This window comes from Sceloporus undulatus, chromosome 2 (genome assembly GCF_019175285.1).
Source record: "Sceloporus undulatus isolate JIND9_A2432 ecotype Alabama chromosome 2, SceUnd_v1.1, whole genome shotgun sequence".
NCBI lineage: Eukaryota > Metazoa > Chordata > Lepidosauria > Squamata > Phrynosomatidae > Sceloporus > Sceloporus undulatus.
The window spans coordinates 43386653-43404095 of record NC_056523.1 but is presented as its reverse complement, the minus strand read 5'-3'; the positions used below and the strand labels follow the sequence as shown (position 1 = coordinate 43404095).

Genomic DNA, 17443 nt, shown 5'->3' with positions numbered 1-17443 from the left:
ATATATTTTACATTATGACAAAGTTCTATGAAATTTATTTTAAAAAATATTTTCTTGGTTTGTTAAATTTTTGCCTCCTTGTACCTACTTTTTGCTAGTGGACCATACGATTATGTTGCCTTAGGTATGGATTCAATCTCATTTGCATCATCAAAGCATGAGAAGCAGATTTTTTAGGGAAGAAGAAGAGAGAGGGAAGAGAAGAAAGTGATGTGAATGGTCTCTAACATGCGTGGATAAATTTATCCTGACTCTTGACTCACTCTCCTCTCTGAATTGTCCTCACTGTCTTCCCATTAAACTTGGCAGAAATTTTAATATTGTACTGTATACTTTTTGTTTTATCACCATGAATATCATTTCAGTAAGCTGTAGTCAGTGAAGTGGCCTTGAATCTGTCATTACAGAGTATTAATCAGATTCTTCCCCTCAGGGCTAGCAAAAGTTAACTTCTCTTTCAAATCCATTAAGATAAGAACCACATCGCTCTAATGTCAACTGATTCCTGCTCCTCAGAACAGTTCCGTCACTTGGTTCCAGTGGGACCAAAGGAGAATGAATTGACACCAAAAATAGCGGGACGAGATGATTAAAAACAAAAAAGAGGTCAAAATGAGAACTAAATAACAGTTCTAGAAAGTTGCTCTCTGTAATGTGTTACAGACGTCAATGATCCTGACCTAGGACAGGTTAGAGGCATGTTAACCAAAGTTTTCCAGAACACTGTTCTATAATAAGAAAGCAATGTAATATAATTTCTTATTATAGAATGCTATTCCATAATACTTTTTTTGGTGGGCTTTATAAAACCTAAGAAGGGCCCCAAATAAAAATTAATGAAATTTGTTGCTAAATTTGGGTTAAATCCAACATTACACTAGTGGCCAACTGCTTGGGCAGCTGCACCGTCTTCCCTCCCCGCTGTTCACCCTCGTCCACAGTACTTGGCAATGTCCCCAAACTGTTTCCAGCCCTCACTCCTGTAGGAAGCACATATGGGAGGAATCACTCCTTTCCTAGGTCTCTTTTGCACTAAACAATTGTAGCACTATGATTCCACTTTAACTGCCATGGCAACATCCTGTGGAATCCTGGGATTTGCAGTTTTAGAAAGAGCATTCAGAATGCTCAGCCTGGGAGAGCTCTAGTGCCTCCTCAAACAGCAGACCTCAGGGTTCCATAGCATGTTACCATGCCAGTTAAAGTGAAATCATAATGCTGTATTTGTGTAATGTGAAAGGGCCCTATGTTACACTGATGGAAGCAGTTCCATCAAAAAATTAACTCCATCAGACTAAGGACTTGTGGAAAACAGGATTGTGCTTGTAGCAGTATAGCCCATCAGTTTGTGGGCAACCCTGGGATTCAATGGGGCAGTGTCCCTAGGCTGCCAAGCAATGGGAACTGCATGGCACCACCTGCTTTGCTTTGAGTCTTTTTTCTGTCTTCCCGCCCCGCCCCCCCCAAGCTGCATTGACTTATGAGGTAGGTTCCCATTTCCACTGGAAGCTCCTTTGGGCTGGGCCATCTGCACTTGGGCACAGCTTCTCCATCTGAGACTCCAGCTGGCACAGCCACCTTTGCTTGGAAGACAGTGATAATCCAGGGGGAGAAAGAGGGGGGGGAACAAGGTGGGGTCAGAGGAAAGCAGGAAAGAAAGAAATTGGTGGGGCAGGGGGTGAAGGAAAGACAGAAAGAAATGGAAAAAAACTAATGGGGGAGAAGTGGTGAAAGGGAAGGAAGGCAGTGAAAAAAGAGGGGAGGGAGCAGAGGAAATAATGGGGAAGGACTGGGATGGAAATGCAAAGGGAGAAAAGTAGAGCTGGATAAAGAGAGTAGAGGCTACAAGCCATGGGAGCACTTGGCACCACCTGGCCTGGGTGCCAGGCTCTACTTATACCCTGCAGCTTGTGTGTGAGGGAAGAGGTGTGTACACATAGAATCATAGAGTTGGAAGAGACCGCAAGGGCCATCCAGTCCAACCCCCCTGCCATGCAGGAAATCCAAATCAAAGCATCCCCAACAGATGGCCATCCAGCCTCTGTTTAAAGACCTCCAAGGAAGGAGAATCCACTACACTCCGAGGAAGTTTGTTCCACTGTCGAACAGCCCTTACTGTGCATGCACAATGTGTGGCACAAGACAGGAAGGAAGGAGGTGAGAAATAGGAAAGATAAGCAAAAGGAGGAGCAGGAAAGAAAGAGACCTTCCCTTTTATTATAACAAGGGAAAAGGGTCTGGGGCTGTATTTTTAATTTACCATTTACAGGCCATTGGTGTGGCTTTTTGTCTAGCCATATGACCATTTGTTTGACTGCTACAATGCATTCTAGATGAATCAGGACACTAAATAGACATTTTATTAGGATTTGCAGAAGTCATAGAACAGTAAGCTGGCTACTAGTGATAGGGTTGATCAGAAAGTTAGACAATGTCTATGGAAGCTTGGTTTCATATCCCTGCCATGATGTTCTCGGCACAGGTCAAGATTACCTCACAGGATTATTATGAAAATATAGTGGGGTAATCCACTTCTATGTATGTTCCCTTTAGCTCAATGGAAGAAGGGTGGGATATGAGCAACATTAAAAGGGTCATGTAGTCCACAGCCTGTGGGGCTTCACATGCTTCTGAGACTCATTTTGAACTGTCCATAACAGATTCTAGAACAGGGGTAGGCAACCTGCGGCCCGTGGGCCGGATGCGGCCCGGCAAGGCCTTGGGACCGGCCCCCGCCCAGTCCTGCCGCCGATTGCCGCCGGAGCCTTTGGCCTCTCGCATGAGGGCGTGGGGCCTTTGGCCTATCAGGAGGAGGCAGGCAAGGGGGGGAGGTGGCAGGCAAGGGGAAAGCAGCGGGCAAGGAGGGCAATTGTCTATAGAAGCCTCAGAAACATGCATTTATATCAACATTTTTTTAAAAATCAGCAAATTTTTTCGCATGTCCTCCATTTTTTTAAAAAAATGTCCTCCATTTGAAATTTTTGTCCTGCATTTGTCCCAGTTTATTTATTTATTTAATTTTTTTTAAAAAAAACTTATATAATTATTTATTTTTTGGCTTCGGCCCCCCCAGTTGTCTGAGGGACAGCAACCTGGCCCCTGACTCAAAAAAGTTGCCTACCCCTGTTCTAGAACAATGTTTCTTAATCTTTAACACAAGGTGCAGACACCTTTTAAAAAGTAACGCAGGAATGGTTCTTTATTGGGTAATTGTGTTTATTTGGGATTTTGACGGGTGATGTCATTCCTGCTTTGAAAAATATCCTGAAGCTACTCTTCCCTCTGTTATTTTCCCCCTACACCACCACTTATTTTAGATCTTAAGTTGTCTTTGAAAAGTTCTGAATAACATTTTTTAAAACTGTTACTATTGCTAGGTACCTGTGCTCTTTATTAGTTGATTAGTCCCATATATAAAACCAGTTTGGTTTGCTCCCTTGCTGTCTTCACTGATATATGGTTTACTCATTCTTTAGCTATATAGTCCTCTTCCTCCTTTACTCTAACAATGTTTGTTTTATGTTTTAATCTACCTACTGCAGTGGATGTTTGGAATTCTAGTATAAAGCAGGTCCATTTTTATTTTATTTTATCTGTACACTCATGCATTGTGTGAAGCAATTTCATGATCTGACTCACTGCAGAGGATCTGAGTCAAGGCTAGTTGGCACCCCGGAGTCCTTGTTTACACTGGTTGGGTTTTGTTTTTGATCTTCCTTTCAGAATGGATCATCCTGTTCTTCATGTTTCTTGGAACGATGCTGTAGCGTTTTGCACTTGGGCAGGAAAACGACTACCAACAGAGGCTGAATGGGAATACAGCTGCCGAGGTGGCCTTGAGAATAGGTATTTTAGTTTTACTAGCCTTGGCTTTTAAATTGATCAGAATGGCCCTCAAATTATTTAAATCATGTATGTTCCCCAGAATAGCCCTACAGGTCCTTTTAGTAGCATTAAAATTTTTCCTGTGTTGAAAACTGTTTTGTTTTTTTTAACTACTGGAAAGCTTAAATAATACATGTTTGAGCTTTTGAATATTCTTGAATTAGTGTATTAAGAATGTTGATCAGTTCAATAAGTACAAGGGAGGAACTGTGTATAATTGATGAGGGAAAGGGGGTAGGCTTAGGGAAAACTGTTTACTGAAGCTAATCCCCATCCATATTCCTTTATACTATAAAGGGATTTCCTTGAAAAATTGTATTGCTAGACAGAGGGGTGGAGAATGGAGTAAATTTCATAGCTGATGCAACATAATCCACATGGTTCCTTCAACATATGATGTTGCAAATGTATTCCTAGAATTGCAGCTATGGGGTAAAATCTAATGCTATTCCTGACTTGAGTAAACTCATTGAAATGGTTTTAGTACTTACGGTACTAATCAACACTTATGTAAACCCCATTCATTTTAATAGGACTACACTAATAGGGATTAACATTAGATTTAGCTGTTATGTTTTTATTGGAAGAATAATTTAGTGTCTCTTTATTGTCAACAAAAGAACAAACCTCACCCCCACATGTTTGATTTGTCTAATTATCTATTTTAAATAATAATTTTATCCACCCTATATCATATTACCTCAGCATGCTGTACAATAAAACCAATCTAAACAAGTTAAACAATATAAAATAGTAAAAATTAACTTAGAAATATTAAAAGCATATTGCATAACTTGCCAAGTTGGAACAAGACAATTAAAATGTGTTAAAACAGATTATGTGGGGAGGAATCTGAAGGTAGATTGGAGTTGTGGCAGCCACATGTCATGGCCCCAATCTGCCTTGAAGCTGGTCCAAAAAGGAGCGGCAAAGATCTGCTCCTTTTTGGGTTGTGGAAAAGTTGCCTTTAGCAGCTGTGCTGCAGCCCCATGGCAGCTTCAAGTCGTTCTGGCGGCATATGGTATCTACGCTGCACCGCCGGAGCACCTTGAAGCCGCTCACATCTGGAATTCAGGTCAGCTCTATGGCTTCTGTTTATCTGAACCAAAAGAACACACACACACTGTAGAGTATTTACAGCCTGAGGTATCCAGCTTTTCTTTCTTTTAGAGATAAGAATTGGATAAATTTTTCAAACACAATCAATATTTTTCCTTTCTGTCATGTAAATCTTAGCCTTTATAAAGTTTCCGTGTAAGCACGTGCTGAGTATATATTTTTAACTTACCTTTTAAATTTTTTAAAAAATCTATATGCATTCAACAATGAATATTTCATGCTAAATAATTTATAAAAATAAGGGCCTGAAAAATGGTAGCCTCTTGCTCTTCTAATTTATGATTCTTCTCTTCTTTGATTCTTCTGCCGAATAACACGGCCTTATGCTTCTTTCAACAGACTTTTTCCCTGGGGGAACAAGCTTCATCCAAATGGCCAGCATTATGCTAACATCTGGCAGGGAGATTTCCCTACAGGCAATACTGGGGAGGATGGATACAAAGGAACAGCACCTGTAAGTTGGGATGACAATATTCAGTTTGGACCCACTTCACCAAGTGGGCTAATTTGTCAGAACACCTTTTGAGTGCAAGCTCCTTTGCCTCATCACAAAAAAACAGAGCCTTTGTATATCTACCTATTGACTTACATAGAGAAATTAACAATGGGTATTATTTTAAAAACCTTTTCATAGCATTAGATTACATTTGCAGGCATCAGAACTCTTTCTGAGCCCCCTGGATTCAGACACATAGATGGAAAGGGTTCTGTGCTGTCTGCCTTCCCATGAGGAGTTTGTTTTTTAAGGGTTAGGGTTAAGGAGAAACTGGCCTGTGTACAATGTATGGCCTCCCACAGTGCCTCTAAAAAGTCCAAGGAGGGGAACATGGAAAAATCAGAGGAACGTGGGGCTGTTTTAAAAAGAAAGATTGGGATTGTGGCACAATAGGACACAGCAAAGGTGTAGTCTTTCAAAGTCTCATGGAGTGCCAGTGCTGTAGTCTAGCCCCTGACAGTTTCCCATCCCTGTTTTGAAACTTTCTTTGGGCAAGACAGATTTGTCCTTTCTCCCTACAATCGATTTCTAGGTGATCTGTATGAAAACCTTTGTGCCTCTAGCTATGTAATCTCAGAAATGATCTGGACAGATGTAAAGAAGAGGATTGCACAATTGAAGTATTTTTAAAAAATAGGGAGAAGGTAGAATTTGGAAAGTAAAGCTTTATTTTTTGTTCTCTACTCAGTTGTTACCAGTAGATAAATTATTCTTCCTTCCCAAAGGCTGCAAGGATACAAAGGAGAACTGCTTAGCTGGCATGACTGAACCAAGTCACAAATCTTTACCCTTGCCTCTTCTTTGTTGTTGTTATATACATTTACTACAACTTACAGCAAACCTATCACAGGGCTTTTGTGACAAGATTTACTGAGAGGCGTTTTGCCATTGCGTGGGTTTTGTAGTTTGGTCAGTTAGTGGGAATTTCTGATAGAGGATTCAGGTTTACTGTCCTGAACTACAGTACTGGAGCTCTCTTGCAGAGAATTCTAAGTATCTCAGCAAACTACAGATTCTAGCATCCTCTAGGATGGAGCCAAGGTAGCTGAAGTGGTATCAATCTACTATAACAATGTAGTGTAGATGCTCTCTCTATCTTATTTGCACATGTACAATTGTTGTTATTGTTGTTCTGTGCCTTCAGTTGTTCCTGATTTATGATGACCCTAAAATAATCTATCATAGCATTTTCTCAGCAAGATTTTTTCAGAAGGGGTTTGCCATTACCTTCCTCTGAGGCCAAGGGAATGCCACTTGTCTAAGGTCACCCAGAGGATTTTCTTGGTCAAGCCAGGATCTGAGCCCTGGATTTCCAGAGTCCTAGTCCAACAGTCAACACTATATTGCTTTATTTATTAGCTGAAAACTGATGGTAACAGCTAAGGAGAAAGATCCAAGTGCCAATAATGAATCCAAGAAGAGATAAAATCAAAACAGGATTTGAAGAAGGAAGTTTGGAGACTTTTTCCAATTTCCTCCCTCAGGTGGAAAATATGGTGCAAGCAACTGGCTTCATGAATTCACTAGAACCTCATTCCTATGAATTTGTAAATGACATTTTATGAAAAACATCCTACTCTTAGCCCACTCTCTGCAGGATGGAATGATATTCTACTGTAACAAATCATCTCTCTGTTACAAATGTCAGGGTCAGTGTGAAAGCAATTTGAAATTCAGCATCAATAATCATACCTGCAGCTGTAATGAGAACAAGTTGTTTTAATCAATAATGAGGAGGTATTCATATAGTCTCTTAACAGAAAAAATGTCAAGGTTTTTCTAACAGGAATATTATGCTCCTACATTGTGGATCCAATACCTAGACATAAGTCTTCATTTGAATCGTTATCCTGTTTTTTTGCTGGTTTGAATGGGTTTCTTGCTTTAGCTTCCCTTCAAGTAAAAGTCTTGACTTGAATGTTTCAAAGTTGTGGTGGTGAAGGGCTACAAGACAGAATGGGTGACTAGTCTGTTGGGTATCTCGGGACTGTAGAGCTGCAACCCCATGAGGATTGAAACTTGGGTGGGACTTAGGAAATACAGGGTCTAATTCCCACTGAGCTATTAAACTCAGTATGTATTTTTGGGCCAGATCCTCCTAACAGCGGATCTACTTAACGGTTATTATGAGGATAATGTGGGAGAGGATGGCTGTATAACCTGCCTTAAGATCATTAAGCAAAACAAGATATAAATGTTGCTACTACTTATTTCTATTTTGTAAGCATTTGACATAGTGAATATTTTATTAGTGGTGTGATATTCAGAAGAAAAAAATATTATTGTATACCTTCAAGTTGTTTCAGACTTATTGTGACCCTAAGGCGAACTTATCATGGGGTCTTCTTGGCAAGATTTACTCAGAGAGGGTTTGCCATTGCCTTCCCTGGGGCTGAGAGAGTGTGACTTGCCTGAGGTAACCTACTGGGTTTCCATGGCCGAGCTGGGATTCAAACTCTGGTCTCCAGATTCATAGTCCAACTCTCAAACCACGCTGGCTCTCTGGAAGAAAAATACAAACACTGTTCCTTTAAGACAGACAATAATCCTAGAGATAAGAATGTGGCCAGTTCATTAAAATGTTTTGCAATGGTTGGACAATAACAGTCATTTGATTGACTGTATCTCTCTGTATGACCCTGCATGAGTTTTAAAATCTTTGGAGAAAGGCTTTCTCTCATTCCCGACATAGGCAAGTTTGGCGAGGACTTAGGAGAGAGACTTCTCAATGGCTCCTCCTGGACTATGGACCTTGCTCCCATAAAAAGATGATTTGCTCTCCCCACTGTTTTTCTTTTCCTTTTTTTATTAATATTTTAAAATTTTACAATACAAATTGTTAGTTTTCTTCATACTCAAATATGCTTTAACACTTTACTTGTTTTATACTAAAAATACCTCAGTGCACCCCTTCCACGGAGCCATTCCCATCCATATAATCCAACCAAAATTTTAATTCATCTCGTGAAGGTAATTTTCCATCTTCTTTTCTTAATACTTTTTCAATAATTTTTTTCCATATTTAATCAAAATCATTTCTTTTCCATAATCCTTTCTACACTTTCATTTTACATGTTAATTTATCATTAATCGCTATTTGCCAGACTTCTTCATACCAATCCTTCAGTTCCACATTTATTTTTGTTTTCCAACTTCTCGCTATGATTAATCTCACTGCTGTAAGTAAATTTGTTACAAGAATTCTTTCTTCTTTTTTCCATTTTACATCATTATATTGTGATAACAATACTATACTTGGTTTTCTATCTATTCTTATATACATAATATTTTCAATTTCTAATACTACTATTTCCCAATTTTTTTTACATATATTCATTGCCACCACATACGTATATATGACCCCACTTCATTACATCCTCTCCAACAGTATTTTGAAATATTTTTATCTATATTGTGTAATCTCACTGGCGTTAAGTACCATTTCCAGATCAGCTTATAATAATTTTCCTTAATTCGTACTGATAGATTCGTACTGATAGATCCCCACTGTTATTCGTTTCACTGGCAGGCAAAGACCTTTTTATTCAGCCAGACTAACAAAACTTTGTTTCATGAACAAAGTTATTTCAAACTTGTATATAAAATTATCTCCAGGCTATGTGTATAAGTTACATATGAAACTTAAATGAATTTAATGCTTCGGCTTAGATCCCATCTCTGAGATACCCCATTATGTCTATGCAAATAATCCCAAATCCAAAAAACTCCAAAATCCCAAACACTTCTGGTCCCAAGTATTTTGTATAAGAGAGACCTAACCTGTATATTAAAAGCTAGTCAAATGCCTACCAGTATAGCTTATCGCTGAGAGAAGCTAAATAATCTATTTTAAAAGTGCTGTAGGGCCAAAACAGATAGCCGTGTTAGGCTTGCTTTACGCTGGCTTGGGGCATGCAGTTTAGATGCACCACACCCCCAAGTTGCCCAGAAGTTGCGTCGGCGATTACACGCTGGCTGACTTCCAGGCAAGTCAGGGGCATGGGCATTTAGACACCACTTGCCCCAAAGCCAGCGAAAAGCTGGCTCTAGAGACAAAGGGGCGGCTTTTCCCCGCATCAAATAGGAGCAGATTTTTTCCTATTTGGGGTAGAAGCTGGCTGGATTGGAGCTGCATATCTATTTGCTGCGGCTCCATCCAGCCTTAATGAGGCGGTCCAAGATGCCCGATTAGTGCCATCTGTTTCGCCCTGTAGTTACCAATGCAAGGGAAGTGAGGATAGCATGAGCTAAAAATAATTTGTTTATTCATTTATTTATTTTATTTCATTTGTATGATTTCTCCCAGTATGAGACTCAAGACAGCTTAAAAATAGTTAGAACAACATATAATAAAATTGTTTTTAAAAAACTGAAAAGCAATCTAATTAAAAAAAACAATTACAAGCATATTTTCTTTTCTGCACCGGGGTGGTGATGGTGGTGGTGGGGAGAATAAGAATGCAAAGAAAAAATGAGATTAATACTTTACGGATTATTGTACAATTCTGTCCTCTTTTAGTAAATATGTTAGGTACCAATGAATTTGACCCAGCTGTTCATGAACATTAACCCTGCTCTTTGTACTCTTCCCCCCATCCTTAGGTGACAGCATTCCCTCCAAATGGTTACGGATTGTACAACATTGTAGGAAATGCTTGGGAATGGACATCAGATTGGTGGAGTATTAGTCACTCTGCAGATACGGCATACAATCCAGTGAGTAGTTTTTTTCCTAATAGGCAGACTAGCAGGCATCTATCTATTCTTTTGCTACTCCATCAATTAAAACCCCCACACATGACATTGTAGGACTGATTTGCTGTGTGATGAACTGGGGTGCATAATTTCTAAAAGCATTTCTCAGCTAATTTGTTCTTAGCTTCAGCTTGCAAAAGATCCACCCATACCTTAACATCTGTAAGCATTAAGAAGTGTGGGTCTCAGCATCCATAAGCCCCCAGGCAGCATGCATCATGGCTGGGGATTATAGGGGTTGCAGTTCCAAAATACATAGAGGATACCAGGTTGGCTTCGCTGAAATGTACAACTGAGTCAGTTACTTTCAGACTGCTTTTGTGCTTTCTCACATGAAATTGAGACTCCTTATAACTGTGTTTGAACACGGGGATTTTTTTTACCACAAAATAATGGAGGCTAAGGATAAAGGCCAACAGACATCCTAAGCAACGGAAAGTATCTTGAATGGATGTTGCTATCCTGACAATGAATAACCCCAAATGCAAAGCTCTTTTTGTTAAGGCAGGCATTTGGCAATGGACTGCTGCAGAATGATGGGTGATGTACTTGCCTTATTGTTATGTTTTTAAGTGCTCTGAATTCAAGGGGATCTTGTAGAACCTTTGAGACTAACTGAAAGAAAAGCTGGTAGCATGCATTTTTGTAGATAAGGAACCATGTGTTTCTCCCCATGGAATCATAGTTTTGGATTAACACTGATTCTAGAGAATGACTGAGATCCAAGTATTGGAGATGACACCAGTGCTAGAGTATGTGTTTTGCACATAAAAGTTACAGTTTAAAAATAACTCCAGTAGCAGAATTGGGCAATGCTTGGAGAGCTTCTACCAGTATGACTGGCAAGAGCTAGTAAAGGTTTTTTTTGTTTTGTTTTTTGTGAAACAAAAAGAAACACTGAGAATCTCTCCATTTCTGTGGAGGATTCTGGGAGCTCCATTGTAAAAAACTATTTTTGCCAAACTCTGGTAATGTAACAAAATTGGATAAGATGAACTAGAGATATGATTCATCATGGCAGCTTCATGTGTTCAAAATCATTTGCCCATGTATACATTCATTCAGTCATTCATTCAGTTGCTTTAATTAATTTGCTTTAATAAACAACATTAGAAACAAAAGTAAATCATGCAACCATTGCACAATCAATTTGTGATAAAAAAGAAAAAGCCAAATGAATTGCAAGAGCAAAACAAGGAAACAAAATCAAGATCTAGTCATTCATACAGTCCTCTAGAGACCTTTCCATCCATTTTTGAGCTGTTGTTTCAAGCATTAAATATAGTTCAGTTTTATATTACTTAGCATGGAAGGGTCAGTGGATGCCTATGATAGTCTCTTGATACAAAGATATCCTTAAGGAATGCTCTAATCATAAACTATGTCTTCCAAGTTCTTCAGAAAGAGTCATTAAGCCCATCATTTGCTTTTGCCCGTCAGTCATGCTTTGCTTTCTTTGTGCTTCTCTTAGCCTTTACTTTAGTAATATACCAAACTGTTTCCCAAACAAACAGTTTATGAGTATAGTAAACTGTGTCCCATTCTGTGATAATGGGCTCTCCCATTATCTGGGAATGCAGCTGAGTATAGCCTCCCCTCCAAGTAAACAAAGGGTTAATGATATGATGATTTAAGTTATATTTTTGGGGGATCAGCATCATGAAGGAGCAACAGAGATCACAAATATGCATACCACCACAAAAATGTGTGTTGTTACAATGGTATCTTTTAGAATGAAAGACAAAAAGTTTAAACAAACTGCATAGAAGCATCCATGAATAACCACTGAGATAGCAGTTTGTTGTTGTGTGCCGTCAAGTCATTTCTAACCTATGATGACCCTAATGCCCATACAGCCGTCTAATTAAAAATAATTGTAAGCTGCTCTGATGGCCTTTAGGGCTGAAGGGCAGGGTATAGGTAATCTAATAAATAAAAAAATAGTATTATTATTAACCTTTATTTATGAAGCGCTGTAAATTTACACAGCGCTGTACATGCAATCTTTTTAGTTAGACGGTTCCCTGCCCTCAGGCTTACAATCTAAAAAGACATGACACAGAAGGAGAAGGGAGTGGTGAAGGGAGAGGGTAAGAGGTCCAGCAGTTCCTCTCAACCTCTGAGGCCTGGACCAAGGCAGATGGACTGGAGGGAGGGCTTGGCTTCAAAATGGAAGGTTAATCATTATCCAGGGAAAATACATACTCACAAGTAGGATAATACATATACAGAACATAGCAAAACAGGAAATGGATCGATAAACAGCCAACAACAGAACATCAGATAGTAAGCGACAATTATGCGATGCCTGGGAAGGCTTCTCTGAACAGGATGGTTTTCAACTCCGTTTTGAAGCTGGTTAAAGAAGTGATGGCTCTTGCTTGTGGAGGAAGAAGGTTCCAGGAGTGAGGGGCAGCAAGTGAAAAGGGGCGAATCTGGGATGGGGCAGAGGAAAGCCTGGGCTGGGACAGGAACCCTTGACTACCAGAACGGAGGGCCCTGGTGGGAAGGTGAGGAGAAAGAAGGTCTGATAAATAAGGAGGGGCCAGTCCATGGAGGGCTTTGAATGTCGACAGCAGGAGCTTATACTGAATGCGGAAAGGGAGGGGGAGCCAGTGAAGGGATGCCAACACAGGAGAGATGTGGTCAGAGCGGTGGGTGGAAGTGATAATGCGTGCAGCTGAATGCTGGACAGAGATTAAAGGACGGAGGTGAGAAAAAGGATAGTAAGATTTGTTCAGAGGCGGTTTGCCATTGTGTTCCTCTGAAGTGAGAGAGAGCAACTTGCCCAAGCTCACCCATGAATTTGTATAGCCAAGCATGGTTTTAAACTCTGGTCTCCAGAGTTCTAGTCCAATGCTCAAACCATTACACTATGCTGGTTCTCTGAGACAGCAGTATAGGTAGTTCAATTTATTCTATATTTCCAGTTCCCAAGGTCAAGATAATATTCAGTCACAAAAGTAGTCTCAATCTTCCACAGCCAAAAAACTTGCATGCTTGTTTTAATTTAATATAGTTAGAACCTGCTTATCTTTGAAAATATTACTAAAATTGCCAACTTAATTTCAGTTTCCTATTTAGAGTAGCTTTCAGAAAAATTAGGAGAATCTAAATGTCCTCAATTAATCTAGCCTGACTCTCTAAAATTGATTATACTTTATGAATTACATTTTTAAAAATTGCTGAATCTCCTCTCCTACAACAGAGTGATACCTGAAATGGAGATGATATGCACTTTCTTTTCTCCTGTGAGGATTTCCCTGTCCTTGGGCTGCTTTTTCCTCTGAGGGCTCAATTTGACAACATAGTCCCCTGCACCCACTTATGGACCACTGTAGATTGCAGGATGCTGGACTGAGTAGAACTTCGGTTTGTACCAGCAGAGCCCTTGCTGCAAACAGACCAGGGTAGAGTTTCTTAGAGGAGCAGGAACATGTCTCTCCATATTCCCTCTTCAGTGGCTCTGAAGACAATGCTCACCAGCTTGCTTGGACTTAATCGTCCATTGAAATAGAAAATTCAGTCAGTGCTTGTTTTGCAAGTATCTGATGTTTAGACTTCCAAAATGCTATTTCTCTGCAGTAATGAAAATACAAATTCTCCAGGTAGCACAAATAAACAGGAAGAGTACTTCATTACTATAATTAAAGTTTCCATCAAGCTGCTTTTTTGTTTTTCTAATGCCTTCTATTTTTGTGCTGGGCTAAAGGCATCTGAACTGAGCTCAGAAATTAAAGCTGAAAGATCTTTTGCCTCTTCTGGAATGTGCTCCTGCCATTTGTGTATATATTTATTTTGGTGCCATGCAGAACTGAAAACACAGCTGTGTAAATACAAGTGCATCTATCCAAATGGTTCTGTACATTGCGATGTAACTCACACTTTTAGAGAATATATTTTCTAGTAGTTCCTTTTGTCTTTCCTTCTCCCTGATGCTCCCACCCACTATTCTGTGGTGGTTTTCCCCTCACAACACGTGGCTGCCATTCAGTGAAGTGTTAGAAAATACTAATGAGGAAGAAAATGAGTCTGTTCTGGTCAACAAATCCACCCTCACTTAGCATCATTTCTTGTCATTCAACTGTTTGTTGTTTTTCCCTTCTGTTTTGGTGTGTGTGTGTGTGTGTGTTGCTTTCCTGTATGTAAGAGATCAGCACTTTATTTGATGATGATGTCCAGAGTATCAGATATGTGTAAGATCAGATCAGCAAGGAAATATATCCTCAGTAAAAATTCAACTAGGGTGCTTTCCTCTATGGCATACTTTCCAATGCCAGGGCTTTGGCTGGAAATTCTATGTATACCCATGCTTTTGTTGTTCACAGTGAAATGGTGATGTGATAGGGGTCAACTTTGTAATATTTTAATCTGTAGTTTGAAGATTAACCCAACTCAAAAGATTCATGCCATTTAAAAAATAATAATGGCAACGCATGGATATTGTTTGACATACCATCAGATCTCGTGTTTCCTAATCATGCTTGCTACCAAAACTGTCTAGGAGACAACAACATTTACAGATACATCTCAGCAAAGGAGATGTATCAGAACCAAAAAGAATAGAGATGTATTCCTACACCACAGAAAAGAGCAATCAACATGTCTCAGAAAACTTGATTTTAAAGCAACAGTATGCGCATGTAAAATTTAAAACCAGCTCAAATAAGCCTTACACGTGTGAACAAAAAGATTTTGAACTTTGTAGAGACCACTTGACAGCTGAATGCACTGTTAAGGTGCATCCAGGAATCCTGACTTCACTTGCCTTATGAATTCCATTTTGATAGCTGGGTTGGGCAGATTATCACCTTTCCTCCTTTTCCTCTGTTTTTCTATGCAGGAAGGGATTCTGGATGCAAGTGCTATTTACCTTGTCTGTTGTAGCAAGGCTCATACAGCTACAGTAGGATCAGTTTGAGCAGAAACTCATTTTTTCCAACTTCATCTTATTGTTTTCTGTGTGCATGCTGCTGCAACCCAACACTGAAAGACTGTATTTCTCTAGGGAGGTTATTGTATTAGCTTTGCTGCCGGGATACACCTGGGATATAACTTTCTTAAGGCAGATCTTATCACATTCACCCATCGCCAGGCAGCATGCAGCTTGTATGCAACCCAGGGTCTCTCACAGCTTTTCAAGAATGGTATTTTCCCGTTCTCGAAAAGATGCGGGACAAGCCCGGAGAACCTCAGGTTGCATGCAGGCTGCATACTGCCCAGCGATGGGTGAATGCGATAAGATCCCCCTTAAGAAAATTACATCCCAGGTCTATCCTAGCAGCAGAACTAATGTGATGATCTCATAGGACTCATTCAACCTCTTCCTTATGCTGATACAGTTTAAAAAGCAGTAAAGCCAGTCAGAAGATGAGGATAAAGAAGGGAGGCTGGACAAGCTTAAAAAGGAGCTTCTTTGTCAGGGGCTTTGTTAGCAGGTATGGCTGCAAGGGGATGCAATGGCTCAACAAGATATTATGTTGATTTCAAGATCACCAGGTTGGCATTTCAAGGCCTGGGTGCCACATTATGAGGTGAGCTCCCATCACTAGTCCCAGGTTCTGCCAACCTAGTAGTTCGAAAACATGCAAATGCAAGTAGATAAATAGGTACTACTCCAGTGGGAAGGTAACAGCGCTCTGTACAATCATGCTGGCCACATGATCACAGAGTAGTCTCTGACAACGTTGGCTCTTCGGCTTAGTATGCCCCTTATGGTTGGACACGACTTGACAACCTTGTCAACGGGGAATACCTTTACCTTTACGGCTGCATTTAAATCAGCAATTCCCATTCGTGTGTCCCCATATGTTATTGGACTACAGTTTCCAGAGTCCATGATCATTGGTCAAGCTGGCTGGGGCTTCTGGGGGTTGAAATCCAATGACAACTGGGTATCCATGTTTGAGAACCACTGCTTTAAATTGTCAGTAGAAAGCTAAAAAGTTTGTGCAGATGGCTCTGATGGTAACAGTACCATTTTGTGTGCACACATGCATGAAAGAAAGGAAGAGCTGAAGGATGGCCTGCTTCTGCTTTGTCAACTGTAACTTATCCGCTTGCAGAGAAGCAGCCAAGCATAAATATGATAAATGAACTGTGTTTCTTCTTAACCTAGAGATGGCTTTTAATTTAAGCCTTTTGCCTGTTTGGAAATGCATGGTTGCTGGGCAGAGCTCTCTACAGTTCAACACCAGGAGGCTAATTTAGCTCTGTGGCGCCACAGCTGATTTGAGCCCTCCCTTTTTTTTAATTGTGGAAAGTTACAGATTAGTATTTAGAATTGCATTTTGGATTGGTTTGTAAGTGTTAGCAGATGGGGACCATTTAAATGTTTAAAGAAGTACTTGTAAAACAAGCTTTTAAAGGTGCTATAATGAGACTTACGTTACCTTGTCTTTGCATCCCCACTCACAGCCTTACCTGTGACCTTTTCTGGTTTGTGGAAGGGATAGTTATCTCTAGGTTAGATAGTCAGTTTTTCAACCCTTTGCCTTCACTTTTCTTTCATAGGTCCAGGCCTGAGGAACAGACTTATCCTTTTAATGGAGGGGAGATGCAACATTTTGTATGATCATGAAAGATAGGGAAAGTGTAGGGAGAAACAGCTCTGTAGTTTTCCAGCAAAGATCATAACCTGTCTCATCTATCAGTACAGATTCCCTTCAGCTTCCTGTTGCCTGTTCCTCTGTCTCAGTTGGAATAGTTTCCAAAATTCAGGATTGGGGAGCCTGTGGCCATCCAGATGTTGGAACACCAGCCTGGTCACTGATGAGGCATGATGTAAGTAATAGTTCATAAATATCTTGAGGGCCAGAGAGTCCCCACTCCTGTCCCATGTGGCCTGTCCATTATGTGACCCTCAGCAAGCCATGCTTGATTTATACTTTTCTCTCTAGACATAGAGTATTATTTCAATGCTCTCTTATTGTGCCTAGCTTCTCTCTTGTCCATGAGCTCACTGAAAGGAATCCTAGTGCCCTTTCACACTACACAAGTATAGTGCTACAGTCCCACTTTAACTGTCATGGCAACATCCCGTGGAATCCTGGGATCTGCAGTTTAGGAAGGAGTACTTAGAATTCTTGGCCAGAGAGCTCTAGTGTCTCATTAGACTACAAGCCCTGGGATTTCATGAAATACAGCCATGGCAGCTAAAGTGGAATCATAGTTGTGTAATATGAAAGG

The 17443-nt window shown here is 40.1% G+C and overlaps 1 protein-coding gene across 7 annotated transcripts in view; it reads left to right on the top strand.

The window, feature by feature from the left end:
* The window catches only part of SUMF1 (sulfatase modifying factor 1), an 891645-nt gene that overhangs the window by 842362 nt on the left and 31840 nt on the right, over positions 1–17443 (top strand). For 5 of the 7 annotated variants that reach the window (XR_006101837.1, XM_042448632.1, XM_042448631.1 and 2 more), the window contains 3 exons: positions 3724–3846; positions 5344–5458; positions 10103–10216. Coding sequence is in view for 5 of the 7 variants with exons in the window: in XM_042448632.1 (XP_042304566.1) it covers positions 3724–3846; positions 5344–5458; positions 10103–10216 (352 nt within the window). In the remaining 2 variants the exon portion in view is untranslated. Of the gene's footprint in view, positions 1–3723; positions 3847–5343; positions 5459–10102; positions 10217–16908; positions 17039–17443 lie in introns of all 7 variants that reach the window. The other 2 variants (XR_006101838.1, XM_042448634.1) reach the window with 2 other exon arrangements.